The 20,233-nt window shown below is 41.2% G+C and overlaps 1 protein-coding gene across 1 annotated transcript in view; it reads right to left on the reverse strand.

The window, feature by feature from the left end:
* Positions 1 to 20,233, reverse strand: part of GRTP1 (growth hormone regulated TBC protein 1) — an 85,108-nt gene that overhangs the window by 58,429 nt on the left and 6,446 nt on the right. Inside the window, exons 2-3 of the mRNA XM_040336253.1 lie at positions 19,248 to 19,327; positions 9,934 to 10,085 (exon numbers count right to left, since the gene is read on the reverse strand). Coding sequence (XP_040192187.1) covers positions 9,934 to 10,085; positions 19,248 to 19,288 — 193 coding nt within the window. The 5' untranslated portion in view covers positions 19,289 to 19,327. The remainder of the gene's footprint in view (positions 1 to 9,933; positions 10,086 to 19,247; positions 19,328 to 20,233) is intronic.

Genomic DNA, 20,233 nt, shown 5'->3' on the forward strand with positions numbered 1-20,233 from the left:
GCTTTGCTAGGACACTGCGTGACCCCGATCTCTGTAAAGAGCCGCGTCCACAGCTCTTTAACCATGTGATTGGCTGTGTCCAATCACAGCCAGTCACATGCAAACACAGATGCCGGTAACTGGCGCTCATTGTCTCACACTGACAGTGTGTGGCTAGGAGAGCCAATCAGTGGCATCTCCTCGCAGGGGACAACAAAACATGTAATCAGGGCACCAATCATCAGTGCCCTGATTACATCATAGTGCCAACAGTGTCATAAATCAGTGCCAGCAATTAGTGCCCACCATAGCTAGCAATCAGTGCGCATTAGTGATGCCAGTCAGTGCTGCCCATCAGTGCCTCATCAGTGCCACCTCATCAGCGCACATCAGTGGAGAAAATATTTACAAAAAAAAAATTCTAAATAAAAAAACCCAGTGATTAAATACCACCAAAAGAAAGCTCCAATTGTGTAAAGAAAAATTATGAAAATGTCATTTGGGTACAGCATAACATGACTGCGCAATTGTCAAAGTGTGACAGTGGTTAATGAACAAACTGCATCGTGAAGGACAAGGAACACACTAGACAGGTCAGGTAAAAAGTTGGAGAAGTTTAAAGAAAGGTTTGGGTTACAAACAAAAAAAAAAAAAAGGAAGGAAGGAAGAAGAAGAAAACAATATATCCCCAGCACAACTGCAAAACCTACCAAGACGTGACTGTCCACCTAAAACGGACAGGCTGGGCAAGGAGAGCATTAATCAGAGAAGCGGCCAAGAGGCCCATGGTAACTCTGGAGGAGCTGCAGAAATCCACAGCTCAGGTGGAAGAATCTGTCCACAGGACAACTATTAGTTGTGCACTCCAAAAATCTGGCCTTTTTGGAAGAGCGGCAAGAAGAAAGCCATAACAAGTCCCATTTGCAGTTTGTGAGAAGCCATGTGGGGACACAGCAAACCTGTGGAAGAAGGTGCTCTGGTCAGATGAGTCCAAAATTAAACTGTTGGCCTAAAACCAAAACGCTTTGTGCAGCGGAAAACTAACACTGCACATCACGCTGAACACACCATTCTCACCGTGAAACATGGTGGTGGCAGCATCATGTTGTGGGGGTGCTTTTCTTCAGCAGGGACAGGGAAGCTTTTCAGAGCTGATGGGAAGATGAATGGGGGCAAATACAGGGCAATCTTAGAGTAAAACCTGTTAGAGTCTGCAAAAGACTTAAAACTGGGGCAGAGGTTCACCTTCCAGCAGGACAACGACCCTAAATATACAGCCAGAGCTACAATGGAATGGTTTGGATCAAAGCATATTCATGTGTTCGAATAGCCCAAAGTCCAGACCTAAATCCAATTGAGAATCTGTGGCAAGACTTGAAAATTGCCAGACTGTTCCCGGCGTCACTTCCAGGATGTGAGGGGTTACCAAGACAGCGCTGTTGCGGAGCATGTGCTCCTTCTTCAGGCCTATGCAGCGCCATCTTGGATGTAGGATTTTATACAGAAGATTTTACCCCGATTTTGAATTCGCAGCAGTGTGAACCTAGCCTTAAACCCATTTCCATCAATGTCACTAAAAATATCATCGGGACTCTGCGCAACAGCGCAGCACCCAATGACATCATCCCCACTAAACTGGTGAAAGAAAGTGCCGATATACTGGCACCAGCTATCACGCAGCTCATAAACCAATCATTCAAGGAGGGCATGGTGCCCTCCTTGCTGAAACAAGGTACAATAAAACCAATTCTAAAAAAACCTCGACCCCAAAGACCCAAACAACCGGAGGGCCATTACAGCTCTAAATGTTTTTTCCAAGGTAATGGAGAAAGAAGTTGTACAACAGCTACAACTGCATTTAAACACCCATAAATTACTCGATCCGTTTCAATCAGGTCTCCGTCCGGGTCACGGAACAGAAATGGCGCTGCTCAAAATATGGGATGACGTTCTAGAGGCCGCAGACGAAGGAGAATCCTCTCTCCTGATACTGCTGGACCTAAGCGCGGCTTTTGACACTGTAGACCACGGACTACAACTGGCTAGGCTAGCTGAAGTAGCTAGAGTCTGGAAGGTGTTTTACCCTGGTTCTCCTCCTTCTTGGAAAACCGTTACCCAAACAGTGAAACTGGGATCCTTAATTTCTGAACAAAGTACGGTATCATGCGGAGTCCCTCAGGGATCTCCCTTATCGCCCGTATTGTTCAATATCTATTTCCGCCCTCTCTTTGAAATCACAAGTTACTTTACCACTCCTATGCAGATGATACACAATTGTATTTCCGCATTTTTAACAAAAAGGATCATTCTCTTGGACTAGAGAAATCCCTTACTTTAATAGATAACTGGATGACAAACAGTTATCTTAAACTCAACGGTTCGAAAACAGAAATTCTCCTGTTTCACGCTAACCGGAAAAGTCACCCCACGTCAACCTGGACTCCCCCGCCCATTCTGGGTAAAACTATCACCCCTAGCACCAAAGTCAAAAGTCTCTGGGTCATTTTTGACACCTACATGACAATGATGCACAAATAGGGTCAATAGTCAGCGGATCGCACCATCTGCTGCGCCTACTACGCAGACGCACCCCCTTTATCCCGAAAGGGGACATAGCATTCGTGGTGGGAACAATTATCAATTCCAGACTTGACTACGCAAATGCCCTCTATCTAGGTCTCCCCAAATACCAAATCACTCGTCTGCAAGTCGTTCAAAATACGGCCGCGCGATTAGTGACTGGCAAAAAAACATGGGAATCAATTTCACCTTCACTGAGATCCCTTCATTGGCTGCCAGTAAAAGACAGAATCACTTTCAAGGCACTCTGCCTAATGCATAAGTGTATTCAAGGAAACGCCCCCCAATATCTATGCGAAAAATTAAAAGCCCATAACCCCAATCGTATTTGCGATCCACTGATCAAAACCTTGTCCAGATACCCAAAGCGAAATACAAGTCCAAAGGAGATCGAAGATTTGCAGTCCAAGGACCTCGGCTGTGGAATGCGCTACCAACCACCATCTGACTGGAGTCGGACCACTTGGCCTTCAGGAGAAAGATTAAAACCCATCTCTTCTGAGGTTAAGGGGTCTTCCTTACCCATGAAATCGCTACAGCGCCCAGAGGCGATTCAGTTTGCATGTGTTGCGCTTTACAAGTTTCTCACTCACTCACTAGCGATGCCACTGGCAGAGACCATCTTTCCTGTAAGGTAGACAACCTCAAACCTTGAACCTAGCCCAGAAACATTCACTGTTAAATAATTTTTATTGAGTTTTCACATTATACAACAAAAGAACACCTCCCCTCCTTAACATTGTAATCAGGTGGTACATATATTATGTAATTATTTCCCTCCAAGATTCTCTCTCATTAATTTTCCATATCATTAATATACTAAACTGATTGCTGAGGCAGATTGGAGACTAACCACCAATCCCAGATTCTCACAAATGTTTTAGGACATCTCCTATGTTTATATGTCAGTTTCTCGCGTCTTAAATTAGGATTAATTACTTTGATCCATTGGTGGATAGTTTGATATCCATTTTTGTAGTATAAGTTTACAAGCCATATACATAGTTCTCAACCACATCACATGTACTTTAACTGGAAGGGTATCTTTCGGTATAATCCATAGCAGTGCTATTTTTGGATAAGGCTGTACTTGTGTAGCGCACAAAGAACTTAAATCATCAAAATACAGACTTCCCAGTAGCGATGCAATTTGGAACATCACCACAGCATATGTATAAGTGTACCTGTACCAGTAACGCATCTTGGACAATTTGATGTAGTTGCTTTACCCCATGAGTACAGTTTTAAAGGAGTGTAGTGGGCTCTATGGATTATAAATAATTGAGTCAAACATTGCATGTATGATCAGGAAACCTTAAATACATTTTTCAAAGCTTTCCCCCATTCCTCATTACCAAGTGTCTCTAGATCTCTACGCCACCGTCCAAAATTACCCTCTTGTGAATTAATTCTAACTATCGTTTGCAGGGCCACCATCAGGAATTATGGGGCCCCTTACACAGCTTCAGGCATGGGCCCCCTGGAGCAGAAAAGCGGGGAGGGGGGGGGTGCCACAAATTGAGGTCGAGGGGGCTTTGGGTGCCGACGAACCACCTCTGGGCCCTTTAATAAAGAAAAAAATATATACAAAAAGAATTAAAGAAAATATATATATAATTTTTTTTAAGGGGGGGGGGGTTGTTGCCATCCGAGGCCCTGGGAAACTCTGGGCCCTTTAATAAACACAAAAAACAAATATATATATATATATATATATAAAAAAGGGGAGTTGCCATCCGGTGGCCTGAGGACCTCCGGGCCCCTTACAGGTATACTGCCTGTACCCCCCTGATGGCGGCCCTGATCGTTTGTGTAGAAGAACATTTATATCCTATGAGTCCATGTTTATTACGTCTTGTAGTTACTGCCAAAACTAGAATTGATGAAGGATTATATTTTAATAGAAAGGCCTTTGCTTGGCTCTGTAAAGCATGCCATAGCTATAAATATTAAAGAAAAAAAATTACTGGACAAATGGTGTTTCGCTGCCAGTTTATCAAAGAATTGAAGATCATCATTATGATCTAAGAAACAAAATACCAGACTTTTCCCACAAATCAAAATGTTTAAGCTTCGCCACTTCAGGTAATTGTGGATTATTCCATATGGGCATATATTGAGTATATCCCTCATATTGAGTATCTTGTTGAACAGTGGTCCAAATCCTATGTCTCAAATAGAATTTAGGATATCTACCGTATTATTATAAAAGTGGTAAGCAACTATTGAGTGGATCTATCGGCAATTGAGAGAATAGAATTTGTTTGTTGTATGGTATCCTCACGATCTATGGCATTCCATCCATATAGTTGCTGGAGCTGGGATTCCAGATAATAAAGACCTAGCATAAGGAACAGCCAAACCTCCTCCATCCTTGGGCAACTGCAGAGCTTCCAATCTAATCCGGGAATGTTTATATCTTCAAATAAGATCTCTAAACAGGGTATCTGTTTAAAAAATTTCCATGGTAGTCTTATGGGGCAATTATGCAGCAAATATATTAATTGTGGCATCCATATCATCTTTAACAGATTAGCTCCACCTATTATTGTTAAAGGCAATTTACTCAAGATTTTCCCCACTTGCTCAAACCGCTTAAATAGGGGGGCCAGATTGCTCTCCACATATGTACTCACTTGTGATGTGATGTGTACCCCTAGATATTTAAAATGTAGAGACTACAGCAATTTGAGAAGCAGAAGAAGTTGGCAGATTGGTCACCAGGGGGTCCACAGGTAAAAAAACCGACTTGCCCCAATTTATATTAAAGGGGTTGTAAAGGGTTTTTTTTTCCTCAATAGGTTCCTTTAAGCTAGGGCATTGTTGATTCACTTACCTTTTCCTTCGATTTCCCTTCTAATAGTTTTTTTCTTTGTCTGAATTTCTCACTTCCTGTTCCTCCTCATTAAGCTGTTCTGGCTGACTAACCCCCAGCCAAAACAGCTCGGATGATGGGGGCAAGCTTACAGAGAAACAAGTAGTGAGAAATTCAGACAAAAGAAAAAAAAAAACATTTAGAAGGGAAATCGAAGGAAAAAGGTAAGTGAAACCAACAATGCACTAGCTTAAAGGAACCTATTTAAAAGATAAAAAAAAACTAACCTTTACAACCACTTTAAAGTCTGAAAAGGAGACATCACTGCCTCCAACGAAGACAGTGTATCTTCCAAAAATAAAAGTGCATCATCAGTGTATAAAACAATCTGGACCTCTCCCATAGATCTACAAAACCCGATAATATTTGTTGATTAACCACTTTAGGCAGCTAAAGGACCTGGCCAGTTTTTGCGATTCGGCACTGCGTCACTTTAACTGACAATTGCGCGGTCGTGCGACGTGGCTCCCAAACAAAATTGGCGTCCTTTTTTTCCTACAAATAGAGCTTTCTTTTGGTGGTATTTGATCACCTCTGCGGTTTTTATTTTTTGCGCCATCAACAAAAATAAAACGACAATTTGTGAAAAAAATGCAATATTTTTTACTTTTTGCTATAATAAATATCCCCCAAAAATATATAAAAAAATATTTTTTTTCCCTCAGTTTAGGCCGATACATATTCTTCTACCTATTTTTGGTAAAAATTTATAGCGTTTACAAAATAGGGGATGGTTTTATTGCATTTTTATAAAAAATAAATTTTTTTACTACTAATGGCGGCAATCAGCGATTTGTTTCGTGACTGCGACATTATGGCGGACACTTCGGACAATTTTGACACATTTTTGGGACCATTGTCATTTTCACAGCAAAAAATGCATTAAAAATTACTGTGAAAATGACAATTGCAGTTTGGGAGTTAACCACAAGGGGGCACTGAAGGGGATAAGTGTGACCTCATTTGTGTTTCTAACTGTAGGGGGTTGTGGCTGTAGTTGTGAAGTCATTGATTGTGTTTCCCTAAAAAAGGGAACACACGATCGATGATGGCGCCACAGTGAAGAACGGGGAAGCTGTGTTTACACAGCTCTCCCCGTTCTTCTGCTCCTGGGACCGATCGCGGAACTCCAGCGGCAATCGGGTCCGCGGGTACGGAGCTTCGAACCAGGTCGCGGGCACGCGCCCGCGACTAGGCACTTAAAGAGGACATACCTGTACGTGCTTGTGCCCAGCCGTGCCATTCTGCCGACGTATATGTGCAGGAGGCGGTCCTTAAGCGGTTAATGGACAGAGGCAGCCAAAGGTTCAAAGGCCAAAGCAAACAACAAAGGTAATAATGAGCAACCCTGTCTTGTTACTTGTTGCAGTGAAAAAGGTGCCAATATATATGTCTATTTACCTGCACCCATTCCACTGGAGCAGCATAAAGAAGTTGTATCCGTCTTATAAACGGAGGTCCAAAAAACAATTTTTTTTCTAGACAATGCCATAAAAAAGTCCCATTCTATGCTAGCAAAAGCTTTTGCCGCATCAAGCGACAGTATAGCTCTATCACCCAAGTTTTCAGACGGAACATGTAAATTAAGAAAGTAATGTAATTGAACGATATGATTCAGGGTTGTTAGGAATTTTATCAGGTTTCAAACAACACTATAATAATTGCTAGCTTCATGGAAGATGGGAGATGACCACTTTCCAATGCTGAATTAAAGACCTCCAGCAATTCAGGCAACAAGTCACCTCCATAAACTTTATAGACCTCCCCGGTAAACCATCTGCACCTAGGGCTTTATTATTAGGCAAATTAACAGAGACAATTTGAAGTTCCTCGAATGACAAAGGCTGGTCACTCACGGATAGTTCTGCGAACATAATGGAATTCAAAAAAGTTGCAAAATCAGTCTCCTTATAGGATACTTTACTACTATACAGGTCTGTATAAAAATCAAAACACACTGATGAATTCTCCAAGATAGTTCGCGCAATTTCAGTTGAAGAAATTCATAATTCTACTACTTGTGTCATTGGTTTCTGGGATTTTACAATTGCTGACAAAAGATGACCCGCGTTTTCCCCATCCTCAAAATAAGGTTGTGGATGGAAAAAACATTTCCGCTTTGCTTTTTTTACGAGAGATACCAGCATATAATCTGTTTTTGTATCCACTTCTGCTGTGTTTCTGTAGTAGGGTTCGCTATATATTGAAGTTCGGCCTTTAAGACATTTTCAGTCAGTAAACATTCATAAGCCCTAGATCTTTTTTGATCCTTGAGATTTGAGAAATAAACAAACCTCTCATATAAGCTTTTGAAGAATCCTAATAGATCTGTGAAGATACAGTAGGTTTATTAACAGTACCATAGGTGAAAATAGAGCATCATTTTCTGTTTTGAAGGAAAAAGATCAAACCAATAAGGGTTGACTTTCCAAAAAGTACAGGTCCAAGCTAAAATTAAAGCAACTTAGCCCTTAACTAATGGAGGAATGATTGACCAATCCTCTAGAAGCTGTAGCTTCATATATCACGGGTAGCATCATAGATATAACCGATGCCAGGTCTATTCTTGATAAAGTCCCATGGGTGCTAGAGAAGCAAGAAGACACTATCATTAGAACGTAACATTCTCCATACATCCATAAGGCCCATCTCTTGCATATATCTAGCAAAAGGAGCTCATACAGAAGTTGCTGGAGCTATATCCAAACTTTATCTAAGGAAGGGTCAAAGTAATTATTGAAATCTATTATTAACCAAAGGAACACCCGTTTTTTCAGAAGCAAAAGTACCTCAAAAGGAATATGGGGGGGGGGGTACATATTAGCTAGCACATATGATTTTCTATACATTGTACAAAATAGAGAAATATACCTAGCACATATGATTTTCTATACATTGTACAGGGAAATATAGCGACCTTTAGTATCCATTTGCACCTGTCTGCAGGAGAAATCAACTTCCTTTGCTATATTAGATACATCTCTAGAATATGTAGTATAAGTAGAGTGATATTGCCTATTATACTGTGCACGCTTCAAGTAATTTAATTTATGTATCTTTAAATGAGTCTTCTGCAGGGTCACTAAGCCCCCTAATATTCCAAGATACCAATACTTGCGTTAAAGTTGACATATTACTAAAATATCGGATTTTTGAGTCATAACCATGGAGTAAAAAAATCTCCTTTTAATAATATCAAACTAATCGCTAATCTCAAACTAATCTCTTTTATGATTCTTTGTGAGAATGTATTCTTTTTAACTGATAAACACATAAAAAATCTATTATGAATATAAAACTACATTCATAGGAGAAAAAAAAAATCCCCAAACTTGTGCAAATCCCATATACATCCGTGGGAAGCTGCCCATCCCCTCAATGGCCTCCCCCAAAGGGATTTATATAAAACAAACATTACAGTGCACACCTAGTATTCCCCCCCCCCCCATTATATATATATATATATATATATATATATATATATATATATATATATATATATATATATATATATATATATATATATAAAATCTTGAAAACTATTTATAAAAACCACATACTCGAAATTTAGCGTGCTATTTTTGAACTTCAGGAGAAAAATCTGGAAAGAACATAATTTTAGTTCCATTAAACATGACTTCCTTCAATACTCTAGCTCTTCAGAGAAAATGATCTGTCTCGTTGGTTAAGTAGTCTAATTACAAATGGACATGGGGGGCTCCTGTTAGTAATGACCTACTAGGTACTCCGTGTGCTCTTTCAACCGAGAAAGACATAGAAAGATATTATTTTCCAATCCTCTCCCAATTTGGGAAAAGCAGAGATAAAAAGCAGCAGAAAATATTTAAAATAAAATTAAGCAATAAATAAATCAAGAAAGGGGAAACAGGAAGAGAGGAAGATAGGAGAAATGGAGCGAAGGGGTGGAAACAAAGTGGCCAAATTATGGAAAGAGGGACAGGGGGCTTTAAATGCTGTAGCCCCTATGCAAGATGATGGCGGATTTTTCACACCAAAGACAAAGTGGTAAATCCACAAAAGAGAATGCAAGAGAAGTTGCACCTGCTAAACTTGTCCCATTTGTTTTGATATTAAAAGAGGGTGAATATAAAAACGCCACAGCATGACGCTAGTGAAGTTTCTTGCATCGATAAAGTTACTTTGCATGAACACTCAGACCAAATGATATGTGAAGTGGAATAAATGGATAAAAGTGTAAAACTGCATGAATGTCTGTTATGGAAGATCCTGTTAAACAATTAGAAGACTCCTCACAGCCACTGGGCAAAGATATTAAAAAGGCAATGAAAAAAAAAAAATCTGATAGATACTAATGCTCTTAAGCTGGAAAATCTCGAAAATAGTTTTTGACGTAATATTATAAGGCCGGTGGGAGGAAACCCTACAGAATTAGCCCAGAAATATTCAGATAGCCCAAGTGCGGTGTCAGATGTCAATTTACAAACATTGCAGTAATCCTGTTCATTGATATTACATACCTTTCATGCTCTGCTCAACAGCTGTAGACGTTTGCAAAAGTTTCGACCATTTTATAGCTCTTCTGGTGAGAACTACTAAGTATCTGGATTGAAATTCTTCATAAAATGTATAATCAAAACCGTCAGGCCTTTGAAATCCATAGGTATCGATTCTATGAACATAACAGACAGCAAAATAAGACACGGTAGAAAACATGCTTTAGCATTAATAACAGATTATAAACCAGTGTTGTAGGTTTGTGTCATCAATGGAAACCTATACCAATATAGCTGCTAAAAACGCTAGCTAAAGTGACTTTATACCTAGAATTAGGAATATGCAAATGAAACTGCACCTTGAAGGTGAACAAGTCACAAAAAAGTAAATAAATATATATAGTAAGGGGTTAGCTCGGTAGCGGGGGTGTGTGACCTCCTGAGTGGGTTCACTACACACTGAATTATACAGAGAGGCAGCCGTGGGTGGTTGAAAAAAACAAGGGTTATGGTTTATACTTCCATATTACTGGAAACAAGTGCAAGCATCCAAACAGCACAAACAAAACACAAAATAAACCCTGGCCACTTGGGCCGTCCACCCTCACAACACAGGAACCTACCTATGGAGTCTGGCACAGCCTACTGCCGGGCAGACACTGCTGGTCTTCCAGCAGAAAACAATAGTCTTTTTGATTGTCTTATCACACAGCAAAAATATCAACAACCACTTCACCTTCAGAAGTCTTCCTCAGCTCACTGCTCTCCTTAACTCAGTGTTTCTCAACTCCAGTCCTCAAGGCACCCCAACAGGTCATGTTTTCAGGCTTTCCATTATTTTGCACAGGTGATTTGATCAGTTTCACTGCCTTAGTAATTACCACAGCTGTTTCATCTGAGGGAAATCCTAAAAACATGGCCTGTTGGGGCACCTTGAGGACTGGAGCTGAGAAACACTGCCTTAACTCAACAAGCCTCAGGATGCAGCATTCAGTGGTAATCCTCTGGACAACTTATAGAGGCCTTAATTTTCTCATTCTGAACAGCTGAAGCTATCCAACGTCCTTAAACCTTTCTGGCTACCTCTGCAGCCGCCACCTGATTGTAATTGGTGAATTTTCTAAACAGGGCAGAAATGTATCTCCCGTCTGTGACAACACCCCCAGATTTACCTGACTTCCTGTCACAATATATATATATATATATATATATATATATATATATATATATATATATATATATATATATATATATATATATATCTCTATGCTAAGCATAAAAAAGAGAATATACAGAATATATAATGAACCAAAATCATGAGCATATATCACTACAAAAACACATACCCGTATTTATCGGCGTATAACACGCACAGGCGTAAACCACGCACCCTAACTTTAAGAGGGAAATTTCAGGACAAAAACTTTCCACAACCCCCTGCATATAACACGCAGGCACAGTTTACCCTCTATTTTCAGGGTAAAAAAGCGAGTGTTATACGCCAATAAATACAGTATATATTGTTGAACATATAGCAAGCTAAAAAGTCTATTAGCGATAGTGTTCCCAACACAAAAAAATAATGCTTTTAAAATTAAACTTCGAATTCCTCCACCACATGTGCTCAATGGAAAGGTGGAAACTCACCACAGGTGTTTGACCACTTTTTAAGGTAGGTCAAATTTCGCATTTGGAATTGATTCCCACTGCCAACACCACTCGCTCCAATGGACCCTCCAGATGAAGCTAGGGCATAAAAATGTACTCCACCGTAGACGAGAGAGAAAGGGCTCTTTCACATGGGTAGACCATTCAGGTCCGCCTGCCAGTTTTTTAGGTGGACCTGAATGGGCGCTCCGTGCTCCTCTATGGAGCCACGGAGGTCAGCGGTGACATGCCCGCTGACCTCAGACCCGCTGCGATCCGCCAAATTTTGACGGAGGAAAAACCTACTTTTCCATCTGTCTCCCATAGGGGAGAGCAGAGAAAAGACAAGGCGGTCCCTGCACAGCGTGCGGGGACCGCCCTGTCATCCACCTGCTCAGCGGGGATCAACGGAGCGATCCCCGCTGAGCAAGCGGAGGTTCACGGGGCGGATCATTACTCATCCGCCCGTGTGAAAGAGCCCAAAGTCTCATAGTGTAGCATATTTACAAAAAAATTTAAAGCAATGACAAAGTAGTAGGTTGCACTCACATGTAAAAGTGCCTGCCTGGCACTAGGGAAAAAAAAGCTTGTGCGCATCTGGCTGGTTCCCAACGCAGTAGCGTGAATGGTTGTACACACTGTGGTATTTGTACCCCTTTCTTTATAAACGGGACGCGGAATGCACACTAATGCGTTAGGAACCAGCCAGATCCACACATGCTTTTTTCCCCTAGTGCCAGGCAGGCACTTTTACATGTGAGTGCAACCTACTATTTTGTAATTGCTTAAAAAATGGTATTAATATATACTACACCGAGACTCACTCGCTCGTCTCCCGTGGAGTCAATTTTTATGCCCTAGCTTCATCGAGCGGGTCCATTGGAGCGGAGTGGTGTTGGCAGTGAAAATCTATTTGTTTTGCCAAATGCACAATTTGACCCAATTTAAAAAGTGGTCAAACACCTGTGGTGAGTTGCCACCTTTGCACTGAGCATCTGTGGTGGAAGAACTAGAAGCTTAATTTAAAAGCATTATTTTTGGTGTTGGGAATGGACTTTTTAGCTTGCTATATGTTCAACAATATATGTGTTTTTTTTTTTCAGCGATATATGTTCATGATTTTGGTTCATAATATATACTGTATATTCTCTTGTTTATGCTTAACGTCACCTTTTATATTTTTTTTCTAAAAATGCTAGCTGCCTATCTGGTGTTTCTCTCATTTTGTCCTGGACTCTCAAAATGAACCAAGCTGTAGACGTTCAAATATATCCTTATATTTATTCTGCTTTAGTAATGTCTCAGTATTACACCTTATAGCTTTTAGTGTCTATAGTCTTTCCCAAAATACAGTGCAGCTGGAAAGTTTTCACAGCGCTTCGCTTTCTACATATTTTGTTATGTTACAGCCTTATTCCAAAATAGATTAAATTCATTAGTTTACTCAAAATTATACAAACAATACCCCATAATGACAACGCGAAAGAAGTTGGTTTGAAATCTTTGCAAATTTATTCAAAATAAAATAAATAAATCACATGTGCATAAAGTATTCACAGCTTTTGCTCAATACTTTGTTGAAGCACCTTTGGCACCAATCACAGCCTCAAGTCTTGTTGAGCATGATGCTACAGGTTTGTCACACCTATTTTTGGGCAGTTACTTCCATTATTCCTTGCAAGACCCCTCAAGTTCCATGAGGTTGGATGGGGGAACGTCGGTGCACAGCTATTTTCAGATCTCTCCAGAGATGTTCAATCGGGCTCAAGTCTGGGCTACTCAAGGACATTCACAGAGTTGTCCTGTAGCCACTCCTTTGTTATCTTGGCTGTGTGCTTAGGGTTGTTGTCCTGTTTGGAAGATGAACCTTCGCCCCAGTTTGGAGGTCCAAAGTGCTCTGGAGCAGGTTTTCATCAAAGATGTCTGTACATTGCTGCATTCAAATTTTCCTTCATCCTGACTAGTCTCCCAGTTTCTGCCGCTGAATAACATCCACACAGTACGATGCTGTCATCACCATGCTTCACTGTAGGGATGGTATTGGCCAGGTGATGAGCGGTGGTTTCCTCCAGACACGACAGGCCATTCAGGCCAAAGAGTATAATCTTTGTTTTATCAGGCCAGAGAATTTTGTTTCACATGGTCTGAGAGTCCTTCAGGTGCCTTATGGCAAACTCCTGGCGGGCTGTTATGTGCGTTTTAATCAGGAGTGGCTTCCGTCTGGCCACTCTACCATACAGAGCTGATTGGTGGAGTGCTGCAGAGATGGTGGTTGTTCTGGAAGGTTCTCCTCTCTCCACAGAGAAACGCTGGAGCTCTGCCAGAGTGACCATTGGGTTCTTGGACACCTCCCTAACTAAGGCTCTTTTTCCTGACTGCTCAGTTTGGCTGGGAGGCCCGATCTAGGAAGAGTCCTGGCGATTCCAAACTTCTTCCATTTACGAATGATGGAGGGTACTGTGCTCATTGGGACCTTCAATACTGCAGACATTTTTCTGCACCCTTCCCCAGATCTAAAGTACAGACCAAAAGTTTGGACACACCTTCTCATTCAAAGAGTTTTCTTTATTTTCATGACTATGAAAATTGTAGATTCACACTAAAGGCATCAAAACTATGAATTAACACATGTGAAATTTTACATAACAAAAAAGTGTGAAACAACTGAAAATATATTTCATATTCTAGGTTCTTCAAAATAGCCACCTTTTGCTTTGATTACTGCTTTGCACACTCTTGGCATTCTCTTGATGAGCTTCAAGAGGTAGTCACCTGGCGCAGCACCCCATCACTCTCCTTCTTGGTCAAATAGCCCTTACACAGCCTGGAGGTGTGTTTGGGGTCATTGTCCTGTTGAAAAATAAATGATGGTCCAACTAAACGCAAACCGGATGGAATAGCATGCCGTTGCAAGATGCTGTGGTAGCCATGCTGGTTCAGTATGCCTTCAATTTTGATTAAATCCCCAACAGTGTCACCAGCAAAGCACCCCTACACCATCACACCACCTCCTCCATGCTTCACGGTGGGAACCAGGCATGTAGAGTCCATCCGTTCACCTTTTCTGCGTCGCACAAAGACACAGGGGGTTGGAACCAAAGATCTCAAGTTTGGACTCATCAGATTTCCACTGGTCTAATGTCCATTCCTTGTGTTCTTTAGCCCAAACAAGTCTCTTCTGCTTGTTGCCTTTCTTTAGCAGTGGTTTCCTAGCAGATATTCTACCATGAAGGCCTGATTCACACAGTCTCCTCTTAACAGTTCTAGAGATGTGTCTGCTGCCAAAGGTGGCTACTTTGAAGAACCTAGAATATGAAATATATTTTCAGTTGTTTCACACTTTTTTGTTATGTATAATTCCACATGTGTTAATTCATAGGTTTGATGCCTTCAGTGTGAATCTACAATTTTCATAGTCAGAAAACTCTTTAAATGAGAAGGTGTGTTCAAACTTTTGGTCTGTACTGTATGTCTCAATACAATCCTGCCTCAGATCTACAGAAAATTCCTTGGACTTTATGGCTTAGTTTATGCTCTGACATGCACTGTTAACTGTGGGACCTTATACAGACAGGTGTGTGACATTCCAAATCATGTCCAATCAACTGAAGTTACCACAGGTGGACTCCAATCATGTTGTACAAACATTTCAAGGATGATCAGTGGAAACCGGTTGCACCTGAGCTCAATTTTAAGTGTCACGGCAAAGGCTGTGAATACTAAATAGGACATGTGATTTCTTCATTATTTATTTTGAATAAACTTGCAATTTCAAACTTCTTTCGTGTTGTCATTATGTAGTATGGTTTGTAGAATTTTGAGGAAATTAATTAATTAATTTAATCCATTTTGAAATAAGGCTGCCAACATAAAATGTGGGAAAAGTGAAGCGCTGTGAATACTTTGTGGATGCACTGTGCCATGCATGGTTTTCGTGGGACAGATAGGAATTAAATTTTCTGGTAGGTAGGAAGTATCAGGGTATTACCGATGGTTCCCATTATAGTTCATATGACTGCTATGTTTAAGTAGTTAAAGCGGAAGTCCACCTAAAAAAAAAAAAAATTATTAAAAGCCAGCAGCTAAAAATACTGCAGCTTCTGACTTTTAATAAATGGACACTTACCTGTCCAGGGTGCCTGCGATGTTGGCAGCCGAAGCCGAGCAATCGCTCAGCTCTCGGCTGCTCCCGCCGCCATCCTCAGTGAGGGAATCAGGAAGTGAAGCGTTGCGACTTCATTTCCCGGTTCCCTACTGTGCATGCGCGAGTCGCACTGCGTGTCTTTACTGGTTCCATGCTGTCTCCTGGGACCAGTGTGTTTCCCAGAAGACAGCGCGATGGGGGGGGGGCGCAACTCATGCATATTATACCAGTATCTCTACCCCCCGAAAGGTGCCAAAAGGTGACACCGGAGGGGGGGGTTTCGAAAAGTGGAGGTTCACTTTTTGTGTGGACCTCCGCTTTAAATGCACCAAATGCAGAAAAGGGTTTAGTGGCCTAAATTCAATCTATAAAAAGGGCCCAACTTGCTAAAAAATAAACCAGTTAATGCCTACGTCACTGCTCTGGGACTAATCATTCACAACCCTAGACATCTGAAGGTCTATATAAAATGTACACAGTAGGGTCAAAGTCTAGTGAAGGTGATATGAGAGCTAGGAAAACATGAAGTCACATTCAAATCAGCCCAACAGTTAGTTATATTACGGACTTCTACATAAATGACAAACAAAATGTGTGACAAGGAAACATATAATTAACATTTGCCTACTTAATTTGTCTCCATTTCCTCTTATACCGATAGGGCTTTTGGTATGCAAAAAAGTGAAAGGTAGTGCTTCAAACCAGTATTGTATAACTGCCTTTAGCCCAGGTTCACACTGGGTACGTTTTGCTTCGATTTGAGATGCGATTTCACATGTGAAATCGCATCTCAAATCGGCGGCATTTGCCGGCAATGACACCGTCCTAATCGGTGCGCCGCTGCACCGATTTCAAAAAGTAGTTCCTGTACTACTTTTTGTGATTTCTGGCCGCGATTTACATTGACATCTGTGCAGAAACCTGCACAGATGTCTCTTAAATCGCGGCCGACATCGGGACTGCCGGCGGGAGTGAAATCGTGTGGCTTCACTCGCACGGCTTCACTCCCGCAGCCCAGTGTGAACCAGGGCTTAATCAATGAAGAGTAAAGCCCCATACACACTATCAGTTTTCCTGACGGTTTTCTCATCAGGTTTACCAAAACCATGTAGTGCAAGGGCCTGCCTGATTGCATACAAATTGAAACTCTTGAGGTTTGACCTCATATTAGATGGTTTTGGTAAACCTGAAGAGAAAACCGTCAGGAAAACTGATAGTGTGTATGGGGCTTAAGAGTTGTAATCGGTAACACATAGGGGTCGATTTACAACAAAACAAAAAAAAAAACTGGAGAGTGCAAAACCTGGCGTAGCACTGCTTAAAAAACAATCAGCTTCCAGGTCTTATTATCAAAAGGTTAACTGAACAGGCTGAAGTTAGAGGCCGATTGGCTACCATGCACAGCTACTCCAGATTTCGCACGCTTAAGTTTTAGTAAATCAACCCCATAGTAACCAATTTACACAGCAGGGAAAAGAGACCAGGAGAAAGTAAATGTGGACAAAGTGTGAACCCTCATACAGGCATACTGCTGTGCTTTTTGATCACAACGAGATAGTTCACTATGAGTTCAAAGAACATAGTACAATGGTCAACCAACATTGTTATTGGGAAGTTCTGAATAGGTTGTGGGAATCTGTTTAGAGGAAAAGACTGGAACTCTGGCCTGACTAGTGGACCATGACACTGCTCCTGCACAGGTTTTTTTTTCAGTTCATGCCAAGAGTTAAATTGTCACACCTCATATAGTATCTGCTATAAAAGATAATTATCAACCTTGCAACTGCGCTAAAAGCGAAAACATAAGAATATAGCAGCAAGCACAAACATGTTATCTATGCCCCGGATGATGCTTTTTGTAGTGTAATGCTTAGGACGGAGTCTACGTTCGTGATGTCATCATGCTTTGTGAACCTGGAAGCGGCCTGCCTCTTAATTGGGGCCGGCTGAAATTATTGTATATGCCGTTTTATGGCTTTTTAACTATGTTACTTGGTTTACTGTATATTAGAAAAAATTATTTGAGGCAAAAATTTACTTTTATACATTATAATATTTTTACTACAAAAGTATATAAAAAACAAAAACACAAAATGGTCATATCTCAGGAAAAAAAAAAAAAAACATCCTAATAGCGCTCTCCAAAAACTGGACTAGTATTCGTCATAAAACAATACTGTTTTACACTATGCTAGGTGTGCCCAACAAGTGGCCTGCGGAGCCCTCTGATGTAGCCCAAACTCCTGCTCTGGAATGGAATAAAAAAATAGCACACTGTTATTACGTTAGGTAAGTTTTTATTACTAAAATCAGTGTGTGTATATATATATGGGCATATCTGTTCTGCAGTGGTTACTGGGCTGCTTTCAAACTGATCCACAGGTACAGAGAAGTGCACCCGTGGGTTACCTGTACTGAGCCATAGACTTCTACTACCTGCGAGTTTGGTGTACTGGGAGTAGAGTGGGCTCTATAGAGCCGAGTGGCCTGCCATCCACCCACTCCACTCCACTCCACTCATTGTGGCCTGCGACCGGTTGCCAAGTCGCTTAAATGGCCCTTGCTCTTCAAAAGGTTGGGCACGCCTGCACTATGCGGTTCCCCTGGTTTTTCTCTTAATTATGATACACTGTTATACTGGAGGATGATCCATGAGTCCTGGTCTGAAGTGGAGATTGTGGGCTGCTCTGTAATGGAAGCCCAGCCTGATAACAAGCTGGTTTTGACTGCTCTGTAATAGGGGGGTCAAAGCGTTCTGGTAAGCAGGAGCAGTTTAGTGTTTGGTGGAGGTACACATTAGTGTATGAATATATGGACACTTGCTGAAGATTTCACACTGTTCACATTTGGCACTTTATTGGACTTTATTATTCACTTTTCTTTGTTATTTATAATTTGCACTATATTGTATATGTATTTGCACTTTTGGATACTATCGACTTCTATGCATGAAGGTGCTGGGCAGAAATAGCGGGTACAGTCGGGAAGTCTTAGGGAGAGCCTGTCAACTCTCTCTCAGTTCTGTTATCCCCCATAGCTTTCAAAAGACAAAAGGGAAGCAAATTCGAAAATGTCATTATCTGGGTTTCCGTATACGTCAACCTCTATAGGAACTGTAGTCTGGAATAAAGCAACCACACTTGTATTCTTTTCTCTCTGTGTAGAACAGAGTCTGCACTCTGACAGGTACGTGTCACATTATGCAGTGACAGTCATAATAGGGTGTGGTAAGGCTTCAAGGATAAACCAGGAAATAATTCATCTCTTTATTTATAATGCACCTGTGTGCAATGTGGCCAGACTACTTTCCTAAGCTTTGTTTAGCTACTGTTCAGGTGGTACAAATTCAATACATCCATAAAAATAAACATAAAAGAGAAAAAAAGAAATCAACACAGAAGGCTCATGTAGAGAGAGTGAACAAAGAGGCTTTTCAGGCTTTTTACAGACAAACGGAGAAGCTTGTGTACAAAAGAAGAAAATATATTAGCAAATGCACACTGGCATCTCCAACGTGATTCATCTGCCAGCAAAGTCTTGTTATTACCTGGGTATTCTGTCCTTAGCAGTCTCGTTATCGGTTTCCATTGGTGCCCGATTTATTTTGGAAAGGCATACAGCAGATACCTACAAAACACAAGAACGCCTTTGTATTATTTTAATTAGAACAGCAAAATAGGTGTGTTTTAATGACAGGGTATGCTTTGATTTTAAATGGAACAGTTTTTTTTTTCTTATTCAGCAGATTTATAATATACCGGTAGTTACCCATTTCCCTAGCTATTATCAGACAAGTTCTGGGATGTCACCTAGTTTTTCGCCTCCAGCTTCGAATCTCTTCGGGGGCTATAAAAAATCTCCAGGGGTGGCAAGCATCTCCCTGGCACCCCTTGGGTTCTTTGTCATCTACTGTTCTAGAGGGGAATTTACTGGGGCAACTGTGTATGGCAACCAATCAGCTTCTAGCTTGCATTTTCAAAGCTTCACTGAACAAGCTGAAGATTGAAGCTGATTGGTTGCCATGCACAGCTGCTGTAGATTAGGTCTTCTCCAGTTCTGATAAATTCCCATTTAGTGTCTATGCACAATGCATTGCCTTTGTCTCTATGCAGTAGTCATGCTACTGGAAGTGGCACAGAAATCGAGCAGTGTCCCCCACTGAGGAAGACAATTTTCTTTTCCATCTTAAAGTGCTTGTAAAGGCAGACGTTTTTTTTTTTTTTTTTTTATCTTAATGCATTCTATGTATTAAGATAAAAAGCCTTCTGTGTGCAGCAGTCCCCCTAATACTTACCCAAGGTCCCTCTCTAGCTGTGGCAATGGCTCCTGTTGCTGTCAAAGTCAGTCAATGAGAATAGAAAGGGGGCGAGGCCGCAGCTCCATGTCTGAAAGGACACAGGGAGCCGTGACTCGGTTTGGGTGCCCCATAGCAAGCTGCTTGCTGTGGGGGCACCCAATAGGGGGGAGGGGCCAGGAGAGAGAAAGAAAGGAGGAGGATCTGGGCTGCTCTGTGCAAACCCACTGCACAGAGGA

Source organism: Rana temporaria, chromosome 2, assembly GCF_905171775.1.
Source record: "Rana temporaria chromosome 2, aRanTem1.1, whole genome shotgun sequence".
Classification (NCBI taxonomy): domain Eukaryota; kingdom Metazoa; phylum Chordata; class Amphibia; order Anura; family Ranidae; genus Rana; species Rana temporaria.